Below are 26,352 nucleotides of genomic sequence, written 5' to 3'. Positions count from 1 at the left end.
TGCAGTCTGGGTGTGTGAGAGTTACAGTGTCGGGGTGTCACTGTATGGGTGCAGTCTGGGTGTGTGTGTGTTACAGTGTCGGGGTGTCCCTGTATGGGTGCAGTCAGGGTGTGTGTGAGTTACAGTGTCAGGGTGTCCCTGTATGGGTGCAGTCTGGGTGTGTGTGAGTTACAGTGTCGGGGTGTCCCTGTATGGGTGCAGTCTGGGTGTGTGTGAGTTACAGTGTCGGGGTGTCCCTGTATGGGTGCAGTCTGGGTGTGTGTGAGTTACAGTGTCGGGGTGTCCCTGTATGGGTGCAGTCTGGGTGTGTGTGAGTTACAATATCGGGGTGTCCCTGTATGGGTGCAGTCTGGGTGTGTGTGAGTTACAGTGTCGGCGTATCCCTGTATGGGTGCAGTCTGGGTGTGTGTGAGTTACAGTGTCAGGGTGTCCCTGTATGGGTGCAGTCTGGGTGTGTGTAGGTTACAGTGTCAGGGTATCCCTGTATGGGTGCAGTCTGGGTGTGTGTGAGTTACAGTGTCGGCGTATCCCTGTATGGGTGCAGTCTGGGTGTGTGTGAGTTACAGTGTCGGGGTGTTCCTGTATGGGTGCAGTCTGGGTGTGTGTGGGTTACAGTGTCGGGGTATCCCTGTATGGGTGCAGTCTGGGTGTGTGTGAGTTACAGTGTCGGGGTGTCCCTGTATGGGAGCAGTCTGGGTGTGTGTGAGTTACAGTGTCGGGGTGTCCCTGTATGGGTGCAGTCTGGGTGTGTGTGAGTTACAGTGTCGGGGTGTCCCTGTATGGGTGCAGTCTGGGTGTGTGTGAGTTACAGTGTCGGGGTATCCCTGTTTGGGAGCAGTCTGGGTCTGTGTGAGTTACAGTGTCGGGGTGTCCCTGTATGGGTGCAGTCTGGGTGTGTGTGAGTTACAGTGTCGGGGTGTCCCTGTATGGGTGCAGTCTGGGTGTGTGTGAGTTACGGTGTCGGGGTGTCCCTGTATGGGTGCAGTCTGGGTGTGTGTGGGTTACAGTGTCGGGGTGTCCCTGTATGGGTGCAGTCTAGGTGTGTGTGAGTTACGGTGTCGGAGTGTCCCTGTATGGGTGCAGTCTGGGTGTGTGTGGGTTACAGTGTCAGGGTGTCCCTGTATGGGTGCAGTCTGGGTGTGTGAGAGTTACAGTGTCGGGGTGTCCCTGTATGGGTGCAGTCTGGGTGTGTGTGAGTTACAGTGTTGGGGTGTCCTTGTGTGGGTGCAGTCTGGGTGTGTGTGAGTTACAGTATCGGGGTGTCCCTGTATGGGTGCAGTCTGGGTGTGTGTGAGTTACAGTATCGGGGTGTCCCTGTATGGGTGCAGTCTGGGTGTGTGTGAGTTACAGTGTCAGGGTGTCCCTGTATGGGTGCAGTCTGTGTGTGTGTGAGTTACAGTGTCGGGGTGTCCCTGTCTGGGTGCAGTCTGTGTGTGTGTGAGTTACAGTGTCGGTGTGTCCCTGTATGGGTGCAGTCTGGGTGTGTGTGAGTTACAGTATCGGGGTGTCCCTGTATGGGTGCAGTCTGGGTGTGTGTGAGTTACAGTGTCAGGGTGTCCCTGTATGGGTGCAGTCTGTGTGTGTGTGAGTTACAGTGTCGGTGTGTCCCTGTATGGGTGCAGTCTGGGTGTGTGTGAGTTACAGTATCGGGGTGTCCCTGTATGGGTGCAGTCTGGGTGTGTGTGAGTTACAGTGTCGGGGTGTCCCTGTATGGGTGCAGTCTGGGTGTGTGTGAGTTACAGTGTCAGGGTGTCCCTGTATGGGTGCAGTCTGGGTGTGTGTGAGTTACAGTGTCGGGGTGTCCGTGTATGGGTGCAGTCTGGGTGTGTGTGGGTTACAGTGTCGGGGTGTCCCTGTATGGGTGCAGTCTGGGTGTGTGTGAGTTACAGTGTCAGGGTGTCCCTGTATGGGTGCAGTCTGGGTGTGTGTGGGTTACAGTGTCGGGGTGTCCCTGTATGGGTGCAGTCTGGGTGTGTGTGAGTTACAGTGTCAGGGTGTCCCTGTATGGGTGCAGTCTGGGTGTGTGTGAGTTACAGTGTCAGGGTGTCCCTGTATGGGTGCAGTCTGGGTGTGTGTGAGTTACAGTGTCGGGGTGTCCGTGTATGGGTGCAGTCTGGGTGTGTGTGGGTTACAGTATCGGGGTGTCCCTGTATGGGTGCAGTCTGGGTGTGTGTGAGTTACAGTGTCGGGGTGTCCCTGTATGGGTGCAGTCTGTGTGTGTTGGGTTACAGTATCGGGGTGTCCCTGTATGGGTGCAGTCTGGGTGTGTGTGGGTTACAGTGTCTTGGTGTCCCTGTATGGGTGCAGTCTGGGTGTGTGTGTGTTACAGTGTCGGGGTGTCCCTGTATGGGTGCAGTCTGGGTGTGTGTGTGTTACAGTGTCGGGGTGTCCCTGTATGGGTGCAGTCTGGGTGTGTGTGAGTTACAGTGTCGGGGTGTCCCTGTCTGGGTGCAGTCTGGGTGTGTGTGAGTTACAGTGTCGGGGTGTCCCTGTATGGGTGCAGTCTCGGTGTGTGAGAGTTACAGTGTCGGGGTGTCCCTGTATGGGTGCAGTCTGGGTGTGTGTGAGTTACTGTGTCGGGGTGTCCCTGTATGGGTGCAGTCTGGGTGTGTGTGAGTTACAGTTTCAGGGTGTCCCTGTATGGGTGCAGTCTGGGTGTGTGTGAGTTACAGTGTCGGGGTATCCCTGTATGGGTGCAGTCTGTGTGTGTGTGAGTTACAGTGTCGGGGTGTCCCTGTATGGGTGCAGTCTGGGTGTGTGTGAGTTACAGTATTGGGGTGTCCCTGTATGGGTGCAGTCTGGGTGTGTGTGTGTTACAGTGTCAGGGTGTCCCTGTATGGGTGCAGTCAGGGTGTGTGTGAGTTACAATGTCAGGGTGTCCCTGTATGGGTGCAGTCTGGGTGTGTGTGAGTTACAGTGTCGGGGTGTCCCTGTATGGGTGCAGTCTGGGTGTGTGTGAGGTACTGTGTCGGGGTGTCCCTGTATGGGTGCAGTCTGGGTGTGTGTGGGTTACAGTGTCGGGGTGTCCCTGTATGGGTGCAGTCTGGGTGTGTGTGAGTTACAGTGTCGGGGTGTCCCTGTATGGGTGCAGTCTGGGTGTGTGTGAGTTATAGTGTCGGGGTGACCCTGTATGGGTGCAGTCTGGGTGTGTGTGAGTTACAGTGTCGGCGTATCCCTGTATGGGTGCAGTTTGGGTGTGTGTGGGTTACAGTGTCGGGGTATCCCTGTATGGGTGCTGTCTGGGTGTGTGTGTGTTACAGTGTCGGGGTATCCCTGTATGGGAGCAGTCTGGGTGTGTGTGAGTTACAGTGTCAGGGTGTCCCTGTATGGGTGCAGTCTGGGTGTGTGTGAGTTACAGTGTCAGGGTGTCCCTGTATGGGTGCAGTCTGGGTGTGTGTGAGTTACAGTGTCGGGGTGTCCCTGTATGGGTGCAGTCTGGGTGTGTGTGAGTTACAGTGTCGGGGTGTCCCTGTATGGGAGCAGTCTGGGTGTGTGTGAGTTACAGTGTCGGGGTGTCCCTGTATGGGTGCAGTCTGGGTGTGTGTGAGTTACAGTGTCGGGGTATCCCTGTATGGGAGCAGTCTGGGTGTGTGTGAGTTACAGTGTCGGGGTGTCCCTGTATGGGTGCAGTCTGGGTGTGTGTGTGTTACAGTATCAGGGTGTCCCTGTATGGGTGCAGTCTGGGTGTGTGTGAGTTACAGTGTCGGGGTGTCCCTGTATGGGTGCAGTCTGGGTGTGTGTGTGTTACAGTGTCGGGGTGTCCCTGTATGGGTGCAGTCTGTATGTGTGTGAGTTACAGTATCGGGGTGTCCCTGTATGGGTGCAGTCTGGGTGTGTGTGAGTTACAGTGTCAGGGTGTCCCTGTATGGGTGCAGTCTGGGTGTGTGTGAGTTACAGTGTCGGGGTGTCCCTGTATGGGTGCAGTCTGGGTGTGTGTGAGTTACGGTGTCGGGGTGTCCCTGTATGGGTGCAGTCTGGGTGTGTGTGGGTTACAGTGTCGTGGTGTCTCGGTATGGGTGCAGTCTGGGTGTGTGTAAGTTACAGTGTTGGGGTGTCCCTGTATGAGTGCAGTCTGGGTGTGTGTGTTTGTGAGTTACAGTGTCGGGGTGTCCCTGTATGGGTGCAGTCTGGGTGTGTGTGAGTTACAGTATCGGGGTGTCCCTGTATGGGTGCAGTCTGGGTGTGTGTGAGTTACAGTATCGGGGTGTCCCTGTATGGGTGCAGTCTGGGTGTGTGTGAGTTACAGTGTCGGGGTGTCCCTGTATGGGTGCAGTCTGGGTGTGTGTGAGTTACAGTGTCGGGGTGTCCCTGTATGGGTGCAGTCTGGGTGTGTGTGAGTTACAGTGTCGTGGTATCCCTGTATGGGTGCAGTCTGGGTGTCTGTGAGTTTCAGTGTCGGGGTGTCCCTGTATGGGTGCAGTCTGGGTGTGTGTGAGTTACAGTGTCGGGGTGTCCCTGTATGGGTGCAGTCTGGGTGTGTGTGGGTTACAGTATCGGGGTGTCCCTGTATGGGTGCAGTCTGGATGTGTGTGTGTTACAGTATCGGGGTGTCCCTGTATGGGTGCAGTCAGGGTGTGTGTGAGTTACAGTGTCGGGGTGTCCCTGTATGGGTGCAGTCTGGGTGTGTGTGAGTTACAGTGTCAGGGTGTCCCTGTATGGGTGCAGTCTGGGTGTGTGTGAGTTACAGTGTCGGGGTGTCCCTGTATGGGTGCAGTCTGGGTGTGTGTGGGTTACAGTGTCGGGGTGTCCCTGTATGGGTGCAGTCTGGGTGTGTGTGGGTTACAGTGTCGGGGTGTCCCTGTATGGGTGCAGTCTGGGTGTGTGTGGGTTACAGTGTCGTGGTGTCCCTGTATGGGTGCAGTCTGGGTGTGTGTGGGTTACAGTGTCAGGGTGTCCCTGTATGGGTGCAGTCTGGGTGTGTGTGAGTTACAGTGTCGGGGTGTCCCTGTATGGGTGCAGTCTGGGTGTGTGAGAGTTACAGTGTCGTGGTGTCCCTGTATGGGTGCAGTCTGGGTGTGTGTGAGTTACAGTGTCGTGGTGTCCCTGTATGGGTGCAGTCTGGGTGTGTGTGGGTTACAGTGTCGGGGTGTCCCTGTATGGGTGCAGTCTGGGTGTGTGTGGGTTACAGTGTCGTGGTGTCCCTGTATGGGTGCAGTCTGGGTGTGTGTGGGTTACAGTGTCGGGGTGTCCCTGTATGGGTGCAGTCTGGGTGTGTGTGGGTTACAGTGTCGTGGTGTCCCTGTATGGGTGCAGTCTGGGTGTGTGTGGGTTACAGTGTCAGGGTGTCCCTGTATGGGTGCAGTCTGGGTGTGTGTGAGTTACAGTATCGGGGTGTCCCTGTATGGGTGCAGTCTGGGTGTGTGTGAGTTACAGTATCGGGGTGTCCCTGTATGGGTGCAGTCTGGGTGTGTGTGAGTTACAGTGTCAGGGTGTCCCTGTATGGGTGCAGTCTCGGTGTGTGTGGGTTACAGTATCGGGGTGTCCCTGTATGGGTGCAGTCTGGGTGTGTGTGGGTTACAGTGTCGGGGTGTCCCTGTATGGGTGCAGTCTGGGTGTGTGTGAGTTACAGTGTCGGGGTGTCCCTGTATGGGTGCAGTCTGGGTGTGTGTGAGTTACAGTGTCGGGGTGTCCCTGTATGGGTGCAGTCTGGGTGTGTGTGAGTTACAGTGTCAGGGTGTCCCTGTATGGGTGCAGTCTGGGTGTGTGTGAGTTACAGTATCGAGGTGTCCCTGTATGGGTGCAGTCTGGGTGTGTGTGAGTTACAGTGTCAGGGTGTCCCTGTATGGGTGCAGTCTGGGTGTGTGTGAGTTACAGTGTCAGGGTGTCCCTGTATGGGTGCAGTCTGGGTGTGTGTGAGTTACAGTGTCAGGGTGTCCCTGTATGGGTGCAGTCTGGGTGTGTGTGAGTTACAGTATCGAGGTGTCCCTGTATGGGTGCAGTCTGGGTGTGTGTGAGTTACAGTGTCAGGGTGTGCCTGTATGGGTGCAGTCTGGGTGTGTGTGAGTTACAGTGTCAGGGTGTCCCTGTATGGGTGCAGTCTGGGTGTGTGTGAGTTACAGTATCGAGGTGTCCCTGTATGGGTGCAGTCTGGGTGTGTGTGAGTTACAGTATCGGGGTGTCCCTGTATGGGTGCAGTCTGGGTGTGTGTGGGTTACAGTATCGAGGTGTCCCTGTATGGGTGCAGTCTGGGTGTGTGTGAGTTACAGTGTCAGGGTGTCCCTGTATGGGTGCAGTCTGGGTGTGTGTGAGTTACAGTGTCAGGGTGTCCCTGTATGGGTGCAGTCTGGGTGTGTGTGAGTTACAGTGTCGGGGTGTCCTTGTGTGGGTGCAGTCTGGGTGTGTGTGGGTTACAGTGTCAGGGTGTCCCTGTATGGGTGCAGTCTGGGTGTGTGTGAGTTACAGTGTCGGGGTGTCCTTGTGTGGGTGCAGTCTGGGTGTGTGTGGGTTACAGTGTCAGGGTGTCCCTGTATGGGTGCAGTCTGGGTGTGTGTGAGTTACAGTGTCGGGGTGTCCCTGTATGGGTGCAGTCTGGGTGTGTGTGAGTTACAGTGTCGTGGTGTCCCTGGGATAGGCCATATAGGATTGAGTGAGGAATGATTTCTTCACATGGAGGAGCCTTCTGAATTTCTGCGACCCAGGCGGCTTTGCGGTTTTCATATTGTGTGTCCTGAGGGCTCCAATGTATAATTTGTACATATTAAAAACACTGAAGGGTACGTGGATCTTGAAGGGGAATGGTGCTGAAGATGATGATTAGCCTTGGTCTTGTTGGATGGTGGAGTGGGTTCAAAGGCATGAACTACCTCATATTTCTCATGTTCATACACTGATCCTCTCAGCTAACCAAAACTACCCCTTCTTTTCCCCAGGAGGAACTTGAACACCTTAACCAGGCCAGTGAGGAGATCAACAAGCTGGAACTGCAGCTGAATGTGAGTGTTTCACCCTCTTTCCCACTGCCCTATGTAGAGTTATAGAGTCATACAGCACGGAAACACACCCTTCACTCCAACCCGTCCATGCCAACTAGATATCCCAACCCAATCTCGTCCTGTTTGCCAGCACTTGGCACATATTCCCCTAAACCCTTCCTATTCATGTACCCAGCCAGATGCCTTTTAAATGTTATAATTGTACCAGACTCCACCACTTCCTCTGGCAGCTCATTCCTTACATGCACCTAGTTCTGGACTCGCCCACCCAACGGATAACACCTTGACTATTTACCCTCTCCATACCCCTCGTGATTTTATCAATCTCTACATGGTCACCCCTCGGCCTCTGACGCTCCTGGGAAAACAGCCCCTCCCTGTAGCTCAAGCCCTCCAATCCTGGCCACATCCTTGTAAATCTTTTCTGCACCCTTTCAATTTTGACGTCATCCTTCCTATAGCAGGGAGACCAGAACTGAACACAGTATTCCAAAAGCGGCCTAACCAATGGCCTGTACAGCGGCAACATGAACTCCCAGCTCCCATACTCAGTGCACTGACCGATAACGGCAAACGGTCCAAATGCAGAGTGAGCCATTTCGACTGACAAACAGCAACAACTTTCTGAACGGCTATGTTATCTTGAGGTCTGAGCAGTTTTCCTTCACCTTGAATGTGTTGGGAAAGGGGAATGGAGTTTGGGGTGAAAGGAGAAGATGGGTCTGTCTGTGAACACACAGGCCTCTCTGATTCTAGGGTTAGGGTGATGTCCCGTACAGTGCGATATCACTTTTTAAAATACATATTTGTATGTATATTCGTGCACAGGATGTGGACATCACTGGCTGGTCCAAGTGTTTATTGTCCATCCCTGGCACCTCACTATCTCCTTCTCAAAGGCAGCTGGGGATAAATAATAACTGGTGGCCTCGCCAAGAATGCCCACAGCCGGTGAATAAGTATTTTCTAAAGTCTTGCTTGTCGGACCCTTTCCAGGCCACACAGCAAGAACGTGGTGAGTATTCACCCATCACCTCAGACCAATGGAACTGGGCTCTGCAGGCACAAGAGGAAGAGGGGAATGCCAGAATGAGTCACTATAAAGCGTAACCCCTCTTCCATATATTTCGACAGAGTTAAACATTACGAGCCCCCTAACTCAACTGTGTCAATAAATTTCTCTTCGTACATCCCCCAAGTGAAAACCCAATTCAATTGGCTTAGAATTAATCACAATAGGTTAACACACACAAGGTGACCATGGGAACCAAGAGGCTGCTGCGGTGAAGTGGTAGTGTCCCTACCTGCAGGCCAGGTGACCCAGGCTCAAGTCGCATCTCCTGCAGAGGTCTGTCATGCTGTCTCCCGAAAGCATCTACGTTGGGTCCTGTAGTGTGTGTGAATCTGTGTAAGTTACCCCCGTGCACCCGCCAAATCCCTGGTCCCCAGTGAGTGTAGTTATTGAAAGCCTGATTGTTTCCATTTACAACACCGTCATGGGCAACCAAGTCATTGCCTAAAGTCCCTACTTGTGTTCCCGCTGCATGCCCTGTCAAAAACCTTAAATCTGCGTGCTCCTAAGCCTCAAACACAAAGCCCTGTCTTCCTCCATCTTATGCAAGTGTGAAACGTCCTTGAACACAGCTTCTGCTGTACCTCTTTGTTCCAAGGACAGCTGCCAACCTCTTCCAACCCCCATCTTCCTAATCCCTTATCCTTACAGCCATTCTGTCAAACCTATTCGATATCCTGTGCAGGACTCTGAACCTTTAAGGGCCGTGGTCCGATCGGAGTTTTGCAAATGTTCAGCATCACATTCCTGCTGGTGTATTCCGTGTCTGTGTTTTTGACCGGCTAAACCCTGCGGCCTTTGCTGGCCGCTCTGACACAGATTAGCGCAGCTGAACCAGCAGACCCCTCTCTCCCAGCACGTCCTCTCCCTCTCCCTTCAGCCGCAGTCCATCCCTTGCGACTTGGCTAATATAAGTTGCGTCTGCCATTCTGCTAGCTCAGGTTTGAACAGCGCTTGTGCAGGGAGGGGTACACATGTCAAATTTACTCTCACTTGGCAAGGAGGGAGACCAATGTGGAGTGGCGGAAGGGCAGGTGAAGGGGAATGGAGTTTGGGGTGAAAGAAGGGGGATGGAACAAGCCTGTCTGATTCTAGGGTTAGGGTGATGTCCCATACAGTGTGATATCAGAAAGGTGAGGTTGACGGGGACAGTGACCACGAATTATTTTTTTTTTAAAAAGCAGAACAATAAACTGATGATTTAAATGGGTAGTGAATGAAAAAGCATCGCTTCTTTTTAAAAACAAACTTGCACATCAGCAAAGCTAAGAAGAGGCGGTGGCTCAGTGGTTAGCACGGTTGCCTCACAGCACCAGGGTCCCAGGTTCGATTCCAGCCTCGGGCGACTCTCTGTGTGGAGTTTGCACACTCTCCCCGTGTCTGCGTGGGTTTCCTCCGGGTGCCCCGGTTTCCTCCCACAGTCCAAAGATGTGCAGATCAGGGTGAATTGGCCGTGCTCAATTATCCATAGTGTTAGGTGAAGGGGTAAATGTAGGGGAACAGGTCTGGGTGGGTTGCTCTTCGGAGGGTCGGTGTGGACTTGTCGGGCCGAAGGGCCTGTTTCCACACTGTAGGGAATCGAATCTAAAAGGGAGTGGGACAAAAATGCCGAGGCCCCAGGTTCCAAATACCGGAGCAGTGGAGATCAGGGCACAGCGAGGACGTTGGGTTTAACAAACGCTGACTTGGCTCGACCTCTGGTGTGGCATGTCCTGGGATGGCACTGGCGGAACGTAGAGGGACGTTGTCGGGGGATGGGGGGATGGGGGGGAGGGAGGGGGCGGGGTGGTCGGAAACTGATTACCCTGCAGTCTCTTTCCCCTAGCCTGCCCCGTCTCCCTCCCTCTCCCGGCCTGTCCCTCCCCCCCCATTCTCTTTGTCTCCACCCCCCCCAACCTGTGGTTTCCCCCCCCCCCCCCCCCCCCGGCCTGTCCCTCCCCCTATTCTCTGCCTCCCTACACCCCCCAGCCGGTGGTTGCCCCCTCTGCCGGCCTGCCTTGTGGATAGGTTTTTGGGGAGGATGTAGGAGAGACTTTTGAATCTGTCAACAGCTCCATTACGTTCATTCACCCACCCACCCAACGCAACCTCGAGCCTCCCACTCTCCCTCAACCTCGGCAGGCACCCACCCAGCCTCCCATCTCGTCAATCAGACTACCGACTGCACGGGGCGGCTCCATGGGTTAGCGCTGCTGCCTCACGGCGCCGGGGACCCGGGTTCGATCCCAGCCTCGGGCGACTGTCTGTGTGGAGTTTGCACATCCTCCCTGTGTCTGCGTGGGTTTCCTCCCACAGTCCAAAGATGTGCAGGTTAGGGCAGAAACGCCATGGGAAATGCAGGGTTACAGGGATTGGATGGGTGGCATGCTCTTTGGAGAGTCAGTGTGGACTCGATGGGCCAAATGGCCTGTATCCACACTGTAGGGATTATGTGATTCTCATACTTTCGTCAACCCATCAATATTCAGGGAGCTTTACCCTCTATCTAACCCCGTGCTGTCCCTGTCCTGGGAGTGTTTGATGGGGACAGTGTAGAAGGAGCTTTACTCTGTATCTAACCCCATGCTGTCCCTGTCCTGGGAGTGTTTGATGGGGGACAGTGTAGAGGGAGCTTTACTCTGTATCTAACCCCATGCTGTCCCTGTCCTGGGAGTGTTTGATGGGGACAGTGTAGAGGGAGATTTACTCTGTATCTAACCCCGTGCTGTCCCTGTCCTGTCCCTGTCCTGGGAGTGTTTGATGGGGTCGTGTAGAGGGATCTTTACTCTATAATGAAACATGTCCTGAACCTGTCTAAGCAAGGTTTGATGGGGGGCAACATAGAGAGAAGTTTCCTTTTGGTTTGAAAGAGTAGAGTAAGCTTTACTCTGTAGCTAACCCCTGTGCTGCACCTGTCCTGGGAGTGTTTGATGGGGACAGTGTAGAGGGAGCTTTACTCTGTATCTAACCCCGTGCTGACCCTGTCCTGGGAGTGATTGATGTGGGACAATATAGAGGGAGCTTTACAGTGTATCTGTGCTGTCCCTGTCCTGGGAGTGTTTGATGGGGAACAGTGTAGAGTAAGCTTTACTCTGTAGCTAACCCCTGTGCTGCACCTGTCCTGGGAGTGTTTGATGGGGACAGTGTAGAGGAAGCTTTACTCTGTAGCTAACCCTTGTGCTGTACTTGACCTGGGAGCGCTGAATGGAGACGGTGTAGAGGGAGCTTTTCTCTGTAGCTAACCCCTTGTGCTGTACCTGGCCTGGGAGCGCTGAATGGGGACGGTGTAGAGGGAGCTTTACTCTGTAGCTAACCCCTTGTGCTGTACCTGGCCTGGGAGCGCTGATTGGGGACGGTGTAGGGGGAGCTTTACTCTGTAGCTAACCCCTTGTGCTGTACCTGGCCTGGGAGTGCTGAATGGGGATGGTGTAGAGGGAGCTTTACTCTGTAGCTAACCCCTTGTGCTGTACCTGACCTGAGAGCGCTGAATGTGGATGGTGTAGGGGGAGCTTTACTCTGTAGCTAACCCCTTGTGCTGTACCTGACCTGGGAGCGCTGAATGAGGATGGCGTAGAGGGAGATTTACTCTGTAGCTAACCCCTTGTGCTGTACCTGGCCTGGGGACGGTGTAGAGGGAGCTTTACTCTGTAGCTAACCCCTTGTGCTGTACCTGGCCTGGGAGCGCTGAATGGGGACGGTGTAGAGGGAGCTTTACTCTTTAGCTAACCCCTTGTGCTGTACCTGGCCTGGGAGCGCTGAATGGGGACGGTGTAGAGGGAGCTTTACTCTGTAGCTAACCCCTTGTGCTGTACCTGACCTGGGAGCGCTGATTGGGGACGGTGTAGAGGGAGCTTTACTCTGTATCTAACCCCTTGTGCTGTACCTGACCTGGGAGCGCTGATTGGGGACGGTGTAGAGGGAGCTTTACTCTGTATCTAACCCCTTGTGCTGTACCTGACCTGGGAGCGCTGATTGGGGACGGTGTAGAGGGAGCTTTACTCTGTATCTAACCCCTTGTGCTGTACCTGACCTGGGAGCGCTGAATGAGGATGGCGTAGAGGGAGCTTTACTTCCAGCTTAAAAGCGTAGAGGACCCTTCGCATGGTTGGCTGGTTAATATGAACGGCGTTCCAGATAATTAGTTTCTGGGCGTGGAGCTTTGTTATATTTTTGAGTATAGACCTGCTTCTTCCACAGGAGGCAAGGAATACCTACCGGAAAATACTGTCGGAGTCTGCGAGGAAGTTGAACACTCAGGGTTCCCAACTCGGCAACTGCATCGAGAAGGCGCGGCCTTACTATGAGGCACGTCGACAGGCCAAGGAGGTGAGTGAGCTAATGAAGGGAGACTGACCTGGAAGCCGGGGGTGGGAGTGATTTCTCCAATAGGTCAGGACACACCGGGAGGTAATCAATACATAATGAGCAGGGACTCGATTCAATTACTGGGGTCACGAGTTCAAGGTGAGAGGGGAAAGGTTGAGGGGAGATATACGTTGAAGGTTCTTCACGCAGAGGGTGGTGGGGGCCTGGAATGCGTTGCCAGTGGAGGTGGGAGGTGTGGGAACGATACAGTCATGTAAGGTGTATCTAGACAGATACATGAATGGGAAGGGAGCAGAGGGATACAGATCCTTAGAAAATAGGCAGCAGGTTTAGATAGAGGAGCTGGATCGACACAGTCTTGGAGGGCCGAAGGGCCTGTTCCTGTGCTGTAAGGTTCTTTGTTCTTCGACTGACCTGGAAGCTGGGAGTCGGAGTGATTTCTCCAATGGGTCAGGACACATCGGACGGTAATGAACAGGAAACGTGATCCATTGGGACTCTGTAAAATCTGAGTGGATGGGAAAGAGATCAGTCTGATAAACGCGTCCTGTCATGAAATTAATCTGCCAGTTCCTCGGGTCGGTCTACCTGTTCCTAGCTAGTAATATAACAGATGATTGCAAGGCTTTTGGTAAAGGTTTCTGAAGGGTAAGAAGCCAAGATGGGCATGGGGCAGGCAGAAAATGAGGCTGGAGGAGTAGTAAGGGGGCGCAACAAAATGGCGGACGAGCTGAATAGGTACTTGGCTTCAGTCTTCATGGTGGAAGACTCCAGTAGCAAACCATAAGTTCACGAGAGTCAGGGTCCCAGAGTGTAAGGAGAAGGTGCAGGGGAAGCTGAAAGGTCTGAAGGTGGACAAATCACTGTGGACTATACCCTTGGGTTCTGGAGGGGGTAGCTGAGGAGATTGTGGAGATATTGGTGGTGGTCTTTCAGGAATCACTGGGTGGGTCTCAGAACACGGCCAGTGTAATCTCCCCCCCCCCCCCAAATTAAGAAGGACAGGGGCAGAAGATGGGAAACTATAGGCCGGTTAGCCTGGCCTCGGTCGTTGGTGAGGTTTTAGAGACTGTTATTAAGGATGAGTTTGCAGTGTATTGGGAAAGGTGTGGTAATGTAGGGCAGAGGCAGCGCGTCATTTGGAGGTCAGGCCCGACAAATCTGTTGGAATACTTTCAGGAGGTAATGAGCAAGTTAGACAGAGGAGAACCAGTGGATGTGACCTATGTGGATTTCCAGAAGGCCTTTGACAAGGTAGAATAGAATAGGATAGAATCCCTACAGTGTGGAAACAGGCCATTCGGCCCAACAAGTCCACACCGACCCTCCGAGGAGTATCCCACCCAGGCCCATTCCCCTATTGCTCTACATTTACCCCTGACTAATGCGCCTCACCTACACATCCCTGAACACTATGGGACAAATTAGCATGGCCAATCCACCCTAACCTACACATCCCTGAACACTATGGGACAATTTAGCATGGCCAATCCACCCTAACCTGCACATCCCTGAACACTATGGGACAATTTATCATGGCCAATCCACCCTAACCTATACATCCCTAAACGCTGCGGGAAATTTAGCATGGCCAATCCACCCTAACCTGCACATCCCTGAACACTATGGGACAATTTAGCATGGCTAATCCACCCTAACCTGCACATCCCTGAACACTATGGGACAATTTATCATGGCCAATCCACCCTAACCTATACATCCCTAAACGCTGCGGGAAATTTAGCATGGCCAATCCACCCTAACCTGCACATCCCTGAACACTATGGGACAATTTAGCATGGCTAATCCACCCTAACCTGCACATCCCTGAACACTATGGGACAATTTATCATGGCCAATCCACCCTAACCTATACATCCCTAAACGCTGCGGGAAATTTAGCACGGCCAATCCACCCTAACCTACACATTTTTGGACTGTGGGAGGAAACCGGAGCACCCGGAGGAAACCCACGCAGACACGGGGAGAATGTGCAAACTCCACACAGACAGTCACCCCGAGGCTGGAATTGAACCTGGGACCCTGGTGCTGTGAGGCAGCAGTGCTAACCACTGAGCCACCGTGCTCGGGGAATGGGCAACGGTCGAACACAATGTGGGAGAGTGTGAGGTTATGCACCTGGGAAGGAAGATTCAAGGCGTTAGATTCTGTCCTAAATGGGGAAAGGCTTTGGAAATCTGAAGCGCAGGGGGACTAACCCGTTCAGGGCTCTCTTCAGGTTAATGTGCAGGTTCACCCGGCAGTTAGGACGGCAAACGCAATGTTAGCATTCATTTGTTCTGGTTTTTACCTATTATTTACTTATCTACGCTATTTAACTCTGTGACCTGCCTGTACTGCTCGCAAGACAATGCTTTTCACCGTGCCTCGGTACACGTGACAATAAACTCAATTCAATTCAATTCAATTCAAGTGGGCTGGAATACAAGAGCAGGGATGTACTGCCAGGGCTGTATGAGGCTGCATTCGGAATGTCGTGAGCAGTTTTGGGCCCCGTATCTAAGGAAGGATGTGCTGGCTGTTGGAATGGGGGGGTCCAGAGGAGGTCTGCAACAGTGATCCCAGAGATGAAGAGCTTGTCGTATGAGGAGTAGTTGAAGACTCTGAGTCTGTACCTGCTAGGAGGATGAGGGGGAGGGTATCTGATTAAAACATACAGAATACTAAAGGTGGGGTAGGGGTTGTCGAACTATTTCCCTATCCCCAGGCTGTACCCCTGATTGACAGATCTGTGTGAGTGCTGGTGTTGTTCCTGAGTCAGAGCGGGAGAGAGAGGGGGAGCGTCCCCTTGGGGAGAGTCAGCACCTTCAGGGGGAAGAGAGGGGGAGTGTCCCCTTGGGGAGAGTCAGCACTTTCAGGGGGAAGAGTGAGGGAGTGTCCCCTTGGGGAGAGTCAGCGGGGCTGTGGAGTGGGAGAGAGAGGGTGAGTGTCCCCTTGGGGAGAGTCAGCGGGGCTGTGGAGTGGGAGAGAGAGGGGGAGCGTCCCCTTGGGGAGAGTCAGCGGGGGTGTGGAGTGGGAGAGAGAGGGGGAGCGTCCCCTTGGGGAGAGTCAGCGGGGGTGCAGTGAGGGAGAGAGAGGGGGAGCATCCCCTTGGGGAGAATCAGTGGGGGGATGGAGTGGGAGAGAGAGGGGGAGTGTCCCCTTGGGGAGAGTCGGTGGGGGCGGAGTGGGAGAGAGAGGGGGAGGGTCCCCTTGGGGAGAGTCAGCGGGGCTGTGGAGTGGGAGAGAGAGGGGGAGCGTCCCCTTGGGGAGAGTCAGCGGGGGTGCAGTGAGGGAGAGAGAGGGGGAGCGTCCCCTTGGGGAGAGTCAGTGGGGGGATGGAGTGGGAGAGAGAGGGGGAGCGTCCCCTTGGGGAGAGTCAGCACCTTCAGGGGGAGAGAGAGGGGGAGTGTCCCCTTGTGGAGAGTCAGTTGGGGGGGCAGAGTGGGAGAGAGGGGAAGGGTCCTCTTGGGGAGTGTCAGCAACTTCAGGGGGAGAAACAGGGGCAGTGACCCCTTGGGGAGAGTCAGCACCTTCAGGGGGAGAGAGAGGGGCAGTGTCCCCTTAGGGAGAGTCAGCACCTTCAGGGGGAGAGAGAGGGGGAGGGTCCCCTTGGGGAGAGTCAGCGGGCGGGCAGAGTGGGAGAGAGAGGGGGAGCGTCCCCTTGGGGAGAGTCAGCGGGGGGGCAGAGTGGGAGAGAGAGGGGGAGCGTCCCCTTGGGGAGAGTCAGCGGGGGGGCAGAGTGGGAGAGAGAGGGGGAGCGTCCCCTTGGGGAGAGTCAGCGGGGGTGCAGAGTGGGAGAGAGAGGGGGAACGTCCCCTCGGGGAGAGTCAGCGGGGGGGCAGAGTGGGAGAGAGAGGGGGAGCGTCCCCTTGGGGAGAGTCAGCCGGGGTGCGGAGTGGGAGAGAGGGGGGGAGCGTCCCCTTGGGGAGAGTCAGCGAGGGGGGGGTGGAGTGGGAGAGAGAGGGGGAGGGTCCCCTTGGGGAGAGTCAGCGGGGGTGCGGAGTGGGAGAGAAAGGGAGAGGGTACCCTTGGGGAGAGTCAGCGGGGGTGCGGAGTGGGAGAGAGGGGGTGTGCGTCCCCTTGGGGAGAGTCAGCGGGGGTGCGGAGTGGGAGAGAGAGGGGGAGCGTCCCCTTGGGGAGAGTCAGCGGGGGGGCAGAGTGGTAGAGAGAGGGGGAGCGTCCCCTTGGGGAGAGTCAGCGGGGGTGCAGAGTGGGAGAGAGAGGGGGAGCGTCCCCTCGGGGAGAGTCAGCGGGGGGGCAGAGTGGGAGAGAGAGGGGGAGCGTCCCCTTGGGGAGAGTCAGCGAGGGGGGGGTGGAGTGGGAGAGAGAGGGGGAGGGTCCCCTTGGGGAGAGTCAGCGGGGGTGCGGAGTGGGAGAGAAAGGGAGAGGGTACCCTTGGGGAGAGTCAGCGGGGGTGCGGAGTGGGAGAGAGGGGGTGTGCGTCCCCTTGGGGAGAGTCAGCGGGGGTGCGGAGTGGGAGAGAGAGGGGGAGCGTCCCCTTGGGGAGAGTCAGCGGGGGGGCAGAGTGGTAGAGAGAGGGGGAGCGTCCCCTTGGGGAGAGTCAGCGGGGGGGCAGAGTGGTAGAGAGAGGGGGAGCGTCCCCTTGGGGAGAGTCAGCGGGGGGGCAGAGTGGTAGAGAGAGGGGGAGCGTCCCCTTGGGGAGAGTCAGCGGGGGGGCAGAGTGGTAGAGAGAGGGGGAGCGTCCCCTTGGTTAGAGTCAGCGGGAGGGCAGAGTGGTAGAGAGAGGGGGCGGGTCCCCTTGGGGAGAGTCAGCGGGGGGGCAGAGTGGTAGAGAGAGGGGGCGGGTCCCCTTGGGGAGAGTCAGCGGGGGGGCAGAGTGGTAGAGAGCGGGGGCGGGTCCCCTTGGGGAGAGTCAGCGGGGGTGCAGCGTGGTAGAGAGAGGGAGAGGGTACCCTTGGGGAGAGTCAGCGGGGGGGCAGAGTGGTAGAAAGAGGGGGCGGGTCCCCTTGGGGAGAGTCAGCAGGGGGGCAGAGTGGTAGAGAGAGGGGGCGGGTCCCCTTGGGGAGAGTCAGCAGGGGGGGCAGAGTGGTAGAGAGAGGGGGCGGGTCCCCTTGGGGAGAGTCAGCGGGGGGGGCGGAGTTTTAGAGAGAGGGGGAGCATCCCCTCGGGGAGAGTCGGTGGGGGGGGGGCGGAGTGGGAGAGAGAGGGGGAGCGTCCCCTTGGGGAGAGTCAGGTGGGGGGCGGAGTGGGAGAGAGAGGTACCACACCTGACGCAAAGTTTGTGCATTTCCCAGGATTCAGTCGTACGTCTGACCTTATGGGGATTTGGGGTTTGGGGTGGGGTGTGGGTATTTGGGGTTTGGGGTGGGGTGTGGGGTTTGGGTTGGGGTGTGGGGATTTGGGGTTTGGGTGGGAGAGTTTGGGTTGGGGTGTGGGGATTTGGGGTTTGGGTGGGAGAGTTTGGGGTGGGGTGTGGGGATTTGGGGTTTGGGTGGGAGGGTTTGGGTTGGGGTTTGGGGTTTGGGTTGGAAGGGTTTGGGGTGGGCTGTGGGGATGTGTGGTTTGGGCGGGAGGGTTTGGAGTGGGGTGTGGGGTTTTGGGGTTTGGGGTGGGGTGTGGGGATTTGGGGTTTGGGTGGGAGGGTTTGGGGTGGGGTTTGGAGTGGGGTGTGGGGTTTGGGGTGGGCTGTGGGGATTTGTGGTTTGGGCGGGAGGGTTTGGAGTGGGGTGTTGGGATTTGGGGTTTGGGTGGGAGGGTTTGGGGTGGGGTTTGGAGTGGGGTGTGGGGTTTGGGGTGGGCTGTGGGGATTTGTGGTTTGGGCGGGAGGGTTTGGAGTGGGGTGTGGGGTTTTGGGGTTTGGGTGGGAGGGTTTGGGGTGGGGTGTGGGGATTTGGGGTTTGGGTGGGAGGGTTTGGGGTGGGGTTTGGAGTGGGGTGTGGGGTGTGGGGTTTGGGGTGGGCTGTGGGGATTTGTGGTTTGGGCGGGAGGGTTTGGAGTGGGGTGTGGGGTTTTGGGGTTTGGGTGGGAGGGTTTGGGTTGGGGTGTGGGGATTTGGGGTTTGGGGTGGGGTGTGGGAGTTTGGGGTGGGTTTTGGGGTTTGGGGTGGAGTGTGGGGGTTTGGGGTGGGGTGTGGGGTTTTGGGGTTTGGGTTGGGGTGTGGGGATTCGGGGTTTGGGGTGGAAGGGTTTGGGGTGGGGTGTGGGGGTTTGGGGTGGGGTGTGGGGATTTGGGGTTTGGGGTGGAAGGGTTTGGGGTGGGGTGTGGGGGTTTGGGGTGGGTTGTGGGGATTTGGGGTTTGGGGTGGAAGGGTTTGGGGTGGGGTGTGGGGATTTGTGGTTTGGCGGGAGGGTTTGGAGTGGGGTGTGGGGTTTTGAGGTTTGGGGTGAGGTGTGGGGATTTGGGGTTTGGGGTGGGAGGGTTTGGGGTGGAGTGTGGGGATTTCGGTTTTGGGTGGGACGGTTTGAGGTGCCGTGTGTGTTTTTGGGGTTTTGGGGTAGGACGGTTTGGGGTGGTGTGTGGGGATTTGGTGTTTGGGTGGGCGGGTTTGGGGAGGGGTGTGTGGATTTGGGGTTTGGGTGAGAGGATTTGGGGTTTAGGGTGGGAGGGTTTGGGGTAGGGTGTGGGGATTTGTGGTTGGGGCGGGAGGGTATGGGGTGGGATATGGGGATTTGGGGTTTGGGGTGGGGTGTGGGGGTTTGAGGTGGGGTGTGGGGTTTTGGGGTTTGGGGAGGGGTGTGGGGATATGGGGTTTGGGTGGGAGGGTGTGGTGTGGGATATGGGGATTTGGGGTTTGGGGTGGTGTGTGGGGGTTTGGGGAAGGGTGTGGGGATATGGGGTTTGGGCGGGAGGGTTTGGGGTGGGGTGTGGTGATTTGGGGTCTGGGCGGGAAGGTTTGGGGTGGGTGTGGGGATTTGGGGACTGGGCGGGAGGGTTTGGGGTGGGGTATGGGGATTTGGGGTTTGGGCGGGAGGGTGTTGTTTTTGATGTGGGGATTTGGGGTTTGGGGTGGGAGGGTTTGGGGTGGGGTGTGGGGATTTGGTGTTTGGGTGGGAGGGTTTGGGGTGGGGATGGGGTTTTGGGGTTTGGGCAGGAGGGTTTGGGATGGGGTGTGGGGATTTGGGGTTTGGGTGGGAGGGTTTGGGGTGGGGTGTGGGGATTTGGGGTGGGGTGTGGGAATTTGAGGTTTTGCAGTTTGGAGTGGGAGGGTTTGGGGTGGGGGGTGGGGTTTTGGGGCTTGGGCAGGAGGGTTTGGGGAGGGGTGTGGGGATATGGGGTTTGGGCAGGAGGGTTTGGGATGGGGTGTGGGGATTTGGGGTTTGGGTGGGAGGGTTTGGGGGGTGTGTGGGGATTTGGGGTTTGGGCGGGACGGTTTGGGGTGGGGTGTGGGGTGTGGGGATTTGGGGTGGGGTGTGGGAATTTAAGGTTTTGCGATTTGGAGTGGGAGGGTTTGGGGTGGGGTGTGGGGATTTGTGGTTTGGGCGGGAGGGTTTGGGGTGGGGTGTGGGGTTTTGGGGCTTGGGCAGGAGGGTTTGGAGAGGGGTGTTGGGATATGGGGTTTGGGTGGGAGGGTTTGGGGTGGGGTGTGGTGATTTGGGGTCTGGGCGGGAGGGTTTGGGGTGGGTGTGGGGATTTGGGGTCTGGGCGGGAGGGTTTGGGATGGGGTGTGGGGATTTGGGGACTGGGCGGGAGGGTTTGGGGTGGGGTGTAGGGATTTGGGGTTTGGGCGGGAGGGTCTTGTTTGTGATGTGGGGATTTGGGGTTTGGGGTGGGGTGTGGGGTTTGGGGTGGGGTGTGGGGATTTGGTGTTGGGGTGGGGTGTGGGGTTTGGGGTGGGGTGTGGGGATTTGGTGTTTGGGTGGGAGGGTTTGGGGTGGGGATGGGGTTTTGGGGTTTGGGCAGGAGGGTTTGGGATGAGGTGTGGGGATTTGGGGTTTGGGTGGGAGGGTTTGGGGGCTGTGTGGGGATTTGGGGTTTGGGCGGGAGGGTTTGGGGTGGGATGTGGGGGTTTGGGGTGGGGTGTGGGAATTTGAGGGTTTGGGGTGGGGTGTGGGGATTTGGGATTTGGGCGGGAGGGTTTCGGGTGGGGTGTGGGGATTTGAGGTTTGGGGTGTGGGGATTTGGGGTTTGGGGTGGGAGGGTTTGGGGTAGGGTGTTGGGATTTGGGGTTTGGGTGGGAGGGTTTGGGGTGGGGTGTTGGGATTTGGGGTTTGGGTGGGAGGGTTTGGGGTGGGGTGTGGGGATTTGGGGTTTGGATGGGAGGGTTTGGGGTGGGGTGTGGGGATTTGGGGTTTGGGTGGGGGTTGTGGGGATTTGGGGTTTGGGTGGGGGTTGTGGGGATTTGGGGTTTGGGTGGGGGTTGTGGGGATTTGGGGTTTGGGTGAGGGGTGTGGGGATTTGGGGTTTGGGTGGGGGGTGTGGGGATTTGGGGTTTGGGGGGGTGTGGTGATTTGGGGTTTGGGTGGGGGGTGTGGGGATTTGGGGTTTGGGTGGGGGGTGTGGGGATTTGGGGTTTGGGTGGGGGTTGTGGGGATTTGGGGTTTAGAGTTGGGGTGTGGGGGTTTGGGGTTGGTTGTGAGGTTTTGGGGTTTGTGGTGGGGTGTGGGGTTTTGGGGTTTGGGGTGGGAGGGTTTGGGGTGGGGTGTGGGGTTTTGGGGTTTGAGGTGGGAGGGTTTGGGGTGGGGTGTGTGGTTTTGGGGTTTGAGGTGGGAGGGTTTGGGGTGGGGTGTGGGGATTTGAGGTTTGGGGTGTGGGGATTTGGGGTTTGGGGTGGGGTGTTGGGATTTGGGGTTTGGGGTGGGAGGATGTGGGGTGGGGTGTGGGGATTTGGGGTTTGGGGTGGGGTGTTGGGATTTGGGGTTTGGGGTGGGAGGGTTTGGGGTGGGGTGTGAGGTTTTGGGTTTTGGGGTGGGAGGGTGTGGGATGGGGTGTGGGGATTTGGGGTGGGGTGTGGGGATTTGGGGCTTGGGTGGCTGGGTTTGGGATGGGATGTGGGGATTTTGGGGTTTGGGTGGGAGAGTTTGGGGTGGGATGTGGGGATTTGGGGTTTGGGTGGGGGGGTTTCGGATGTGGTGTGCGGTTTTGGGGTTTGGGTTGGGCTGTGGGGTTTTGGGATTTGGTGTGGGGTTTTGGGGTGTGGGGATTTGGGGTTTGGGATGGGGTGTGGCGGCTTGGGGTGGGGTGTGGGGTTTTGGGGTTTAGAGTGGGAGGGTTTGGGGTGGGGTGTGGGGATTTGTGGTTTGGGGTGGGGTGTGGGGTTTTAGGGTTTGCGGTGGGACGGTTTGGGGTGGGGTGTGGGGGTTTGGGGTGTGGGGATTTGGGGTTTGGGGTGGGGTGTGGGGATTTGGGGTTTGGGGTGGGAGGGTTTGGGGTGGGGTGTGGGGATTTGGGGTTTGGGTGTGAGGGTGTGGGGTGGGATTTGGGGTTTGGGTGTGAGGGTGTGGGGTGGGGTGTGGGGATTTGGGGTTTGGGTGTGAGAGTGTGAGGGTGTGGGGTGGGGTGTGGGGGTTTGGGTATGAAGGTGTGGGGATTTGGGGTTTGGGTGTGAGGGTTTGGAGTGGGGTGTGGGGGTTTGGGGTGGGGTGTGGGGATTTGGGGTTTGGGTGTGAGGGTGTGGTGTGAGGTGTGGGTGTTTGGGTGTGAGGGTGTGGGGTGCGGTGTGGGGATTTGGGGATTGTGTGTGGGGATTTGGGGTTTGGGTGTGAGTGTGTGCGGTGGGGTGTGGGGGTTTGGGTGTGTGGGTGTGGGGTGTGGTGTGGGGATTTGGGGTTTGGGTGGGAGGGTTTGGGGTGCGGTGTGGGGGTTTGGGTGTGAGGGTTTGGGGTGGGGTGTGGGGATTTGGGATTTGGGGTTTAGGTGTGAGGGTGTGGGGATTTGGGGTTTGGGTGTGAGGGTGTGGGGATTTGGGGTTTGGGTGTGAGGGTTTGGGGTGCGGTGTGGGGGTTTGGGATTTGGGTGTGAGGGTTTGGGGTGCGGTGTGAGGGTGTGGGGATTTGGGGTTTGGGTGTGAGGGTTTGGGGATTTGGGGTTTGGGTGTGAGGGTGTGGGGATTTGGGGTTTGGGTGTGAGGGTGTGGGGATTTGGGGTTTGGGTGTGAGGGTGTGGGGATTTGGGGTTTGGGTGTGAGGGTGTGGGGTGCGGTGTGGGGATTTGGGGTTTGGGTGTGAGGGTGTGGGGATTTGGGGTTTGGGTGTGAGGGTGTGGGGATTTGGGGTTTGGGTGTGAGGGTTTGGGGTGCGGTGTGGGGATTTGGGGTTTGGGTGTGAGGGTGTGGGGATTTGGGGTTTGGGTGTGAGGGTGTGGGGATTTGGGGTTTGGGTTTGAGGGTGTGGGGATTTGGGGTTTGGGTGTGAGGGTTTGGGGTGCGGTGTGGGGATTTGGGGTTTGAGTGTGAGGGTGTGGGGATTTGGGGTTTGGGTGTGGGGACTTGGGGTGCGGTGTGGGGATTTGGGGTTTGGGTGTGAGGGTGTGGAGATTTGGGGTTTGGGTGTGAGGGTGTGGGGATTTGGGGTTTGGGTGTGAGGGTGTGGGGATTTGGGGTTTGGGTGTGAGGGTGTGGGGTGCGGTGTGGGGATTTGGGGTTTGGGTGTGAGGGTGTGGGGATTTGGGGTTTGGGTGTGAGGGTGTGGGGATTTGGGGTTTGGGTGTGAGGGTGTGGGGGTTTGGGGTTTGGGTGTGAGGGTGTGGGGATTTGGGGTTTGGGTGTGAGGGTGTGGGGATTTGGGGTTTGGGTGTGAGGGTGTGGGGATTTGGGGTTTGGGTGTGAGGGTGTGGGGATTTGGGGTTTGGGTGTGAGGGTGTGGGGATTTGGGGTTTGGGTGTGAGGGTGTGGGGATTTGGGGTTTGGGTGTGTGGGTGTGGGGATTTGGGGTTTGGGTGTGGGGGTGTGGGGATTTGGGGTTTGGGTGTGTGGGTGTGGGGATTTGGGGTTTGGGTGTGAGGGTGTGGGGGTTTGGGTGTGAGGGTGTGGGGATTTGGGGTTTGGGTGTGTGGGTGTGGGGATTTGGGGTTTGGGTGTGAGGGTGTGGGGATTTGGGGTTTGGGTGTGAGGGTGTGGGGATTTGGGGTTTGGGGTGCGGTGTGGGGATTTGGGGTTAGGGTGTGAGGATTTGGGGTTTGGGTGTGAGGGTGTGGGGATTTGGGGTTTGGGTGTGAGGGTGTGGGGATTTGGGGTTTGGGTGTGAGGATTTGGGGTTTGGGTGTGAGGGTGTGGGGATTTGGGGTTAGGGTGTGAGGATTTGGGGTTTGGGTGTGAGGGTGTGGGGATTTGGGGTTTGGGTGTGAGGGTGTGAGGATTTGGGGTTTGGGTGTGAGGGTGTGGGGATTTGGGGTTTGGGTGTGAGGGTGTGGGGGTTTGGGTGTGAGGGTGTGGGGATTTGGGGTTTGGGTGTGTGGGTGTGGGGATTTGGGGTTTGGGTGTGTGGGTGTGGGGATTTGGGGTTTGGGTGTGGGGGTGTGGGGATTTGGGGTTTGGGTGTGAGGGTGTGGGGATTTGGGGTTTGGGTGTGAGGGTGTGGGGATTTGGGGTTTGGGTGTGAGGGTGTGGGGATTTGGGGTTTGGGTGTGGGGGTTTGGGCTCTATTGAGGGGTGTGTTGGAGATTTGTGTGGGTGTTTATGTGGGTATCCTGCTGTGTGTGCTGTGTCTGAGCCCCATCTCTCCCCCTCCATGTCTCTCCCGTGCGGTGCAGGCCCAGCAGGAGACCCAGAGAGCAGCCCTGCGGTACGAGAGGGCGGTCAGTATGCACAACGCTGCCCGGGAGATGGTCTACGTGGCTGAGCAAGGATTGATGGCGGACCGCAACAGGCTGGACCCCACGTGGCAGGAGATGCTGAACCATGCCACCTCCAAGGTAACCCCACCCTCACACCCTGCGGCCCCCCCTCGGGAAAGAACAATTCTCCGCCACCCCCACCGTCTCTCCCCATCTCACCCCCTCCCCCAACCACCCCACGTGTCTCACCCCACACCCCCTCCCCATCTCACCCCCTCCCCCAACCCCCCCACGTGTCTCACCCCACACCCCCTCCCTGTCACACGCCATCTCCCAAACCCCATCCCGCTTCCACCACACCCCCCCACCCATTCCCCATATCACCTCCCCCGCAGCCCAACCCCCCCCCCGGGACAGAGGGGAGTGTGCACTGGGGACCCCTCGCACTGGGACAGGGCGGGGAGTGAGTGTGCACTCGGGACCCCTCGCCCTGGGACAGGGTGGGGAGTGAGTGTGCACTCGGGACCCCTCGCACTGGGACAGGGCGGGGAGTGAGTGTGCACTGGGGACCCCTCGCACTGGGACAGGGCGGGGAGTGAGTGTGCACTGGGGACCCCTCGCACTGGGACAGGGCGGGGAGTGAGTGTGCACTGGGGACCCCTCGCACTGGGACAGGGCGGGGAGTGAGTGTGCACTCGGGACCCCTCGCCCTGGGACAGGGTGGGGAGTGAGTGTGCACTGGGGACCCCTCGCACTGGGACAGGGTGCAGAGAGTGTGTGCACTGGGGACCCCTCGCACTGGGACAGGGCGGGGAGTGAGTGTGCACTGGGGACCCCTCGCACTGGGACAGGGTGGGGAGTGAGTGTGCACTGGGGACCCCTCGCACTGGGACAGGGTGCAGAGAGTGTGTGCACTGGGGACCCCTCGCACTGGGACAGGGCGGGGAGTGAGTGTGCACTGGGGACCCCTCGCACTGGGACAGGGCGGGAGTGAGTGTGCACTGGGGACCCCTCGCACTGGGACAGGGCGGGAGTGAGTGTGCACTGGGGACCCCTCGCACTGGGACAGGGTGGGGAGTGAGTGTGCACTGTGGACTCCTCACACTGGGACAGGGTGCAGAGAGTGTGTGCACTGGGGACCCCTCGCACTGGGACAGGGTGCAGAGAGTGTGTGCACTGGGGACCCCTCGCACTGGGACAGGGTGGGGAGTGAGTGTGCACTGGGGACCCCTCGCACTGGGACAGGGTGGGGAGTGAGTGTGCACTGTGGACTCCTCACACTGGGACAGGGTGGGGAGTGAGTGTGCACTGGGGACCCCTCGCACTGGGACAGGGCGGGAGTGAGTGTGCACTGGGGACCCCTCGCACTGGGACAGGGTGCAGAGAGTGTGTGCACTGGGGACCCCTCGCACTGGGACAGGGCGGGAGTGAGTGTGCACTGGGGACCCCTCGCACTGGGACAGGGTGCAGAGAGTGTGTGCACTGGAGACCCCTCGCACTGGGACAGGGTGCAGAGAGTGTGTGCACTGGGGACCCCTCACACTGGGACAGGGTGCAGAGAGTGTGTGCACTGGGGACACCTCGCACTGGGACAGGGTGCAGAGAGTGTGTGCACTGGGGACCCCTCGCACTGGGACAGGGTGCAGATAGTGTGTGCACTGGGGACCCCTCGCACTGGGACAGGGTGCAGAGAGTGTGTGCACTGGGGACCCCTCGCACTGGGACAGGGTGCAGAGAGTGTGCGCACTGGGGACCCCTCGCACTGGGACAGGATGCAGAGGGTGTGTGCACTGGGGACCCCTCGCACTGGGACAGGGTGCGGGGAGTGTGTGCACTGGGGACCCCTCGCACTGGGACAGGGTGCAGAGAGTGTGTGCACTGGGGACCCCTCGCACTGGGACAGGGTGCAGAGAGTGTGTGCACTGGGGACAACTCGCACTGGGACAGGGTGCAGAGAGTGTGTGCACTGGGGATCCCTCGCACTGGGGCACGGTGCAGAGAGTGTGTGCACTGGGGACCCCTCGCACTGGGACAGGGTGCAGAGAGTGTGTGCACTGGGGACCCCTCGCACTGGGGCACGGTGCAGAGAGTGTGTGCACTGGGGACCCCTCGCACTGGGGCACGGTGCAGAGAGTGTGTGCACTGGGGACCCCTCGCACTGGGACAGGGTGCAGAGAGTGTGTGCACTGGGGACCCCTCGCACTGGGACAGGGTGAGGAGGGTGAGCAGTGGAGAGCCCTTGCACTGGGACAGGGTGCGGAGGGTGCGTGCACGGACCCCTTGCACTGGGACAGGGTGCGGAGAGTGTGTGCACTGGAGACCCCTCACACTGGGACAGAGTGGGGAGGGTGAGCACTGGGGAGCCCTTGC

The 26,352-nt window shown here is 57.8% G+C and overlaps 1 protein-coding gene across 1 annotated transcript in view; it reads left to right on the top strand.

Annotated features, from left to right (window-relative positions):
• LOC122541168 (SH3 domain-binding protein 5-like) overlaps positions 1–26,352 on the top strand; it is an 83,122-nt gene that overhangs the window by 43,113 nt on the left and 13,657 nt on the right. The window contains exons 2-4 of the mRNA XM_087979443.1: positions 6,870–6,932; positions 12,181–12,309; positions 23,959–24,120. Coding sequence (XP_087835569.1) covers positions 6,870–6,932; positions 12,181–12,309; positions 23,959–24,120 — 354 coding nt within the window. The remainder of the gene's footprint in view (positions 1–6,869; positions 6,933–12,180; positions 12,310–23,958; positions 24,121–26,352) is intronic.

The sequence above is a fragment of the Chiloscyllium plagiosum genome, unplaced genomic scaffold (assembly GCF_037043375.1).
Source record: "Chiloscyllium plagiosum isolate Xiang-an unplaced genomic scaffold, Cpla_swu_hap1 HiC_scaffold_35, whole genome shotgun sequence".
In the NCBI taxonomy this organism is placed as follows: Eukaryota; Metazoa; Chordata; class Chondrichthyes; order Orectolobiformes; family Hemiscylliidae; genus Chiloscyllium; species Chiloscyllium plagiosum.
This window is presented reverse-complemented; position numbering and strand designations above follow the sequence as displayed.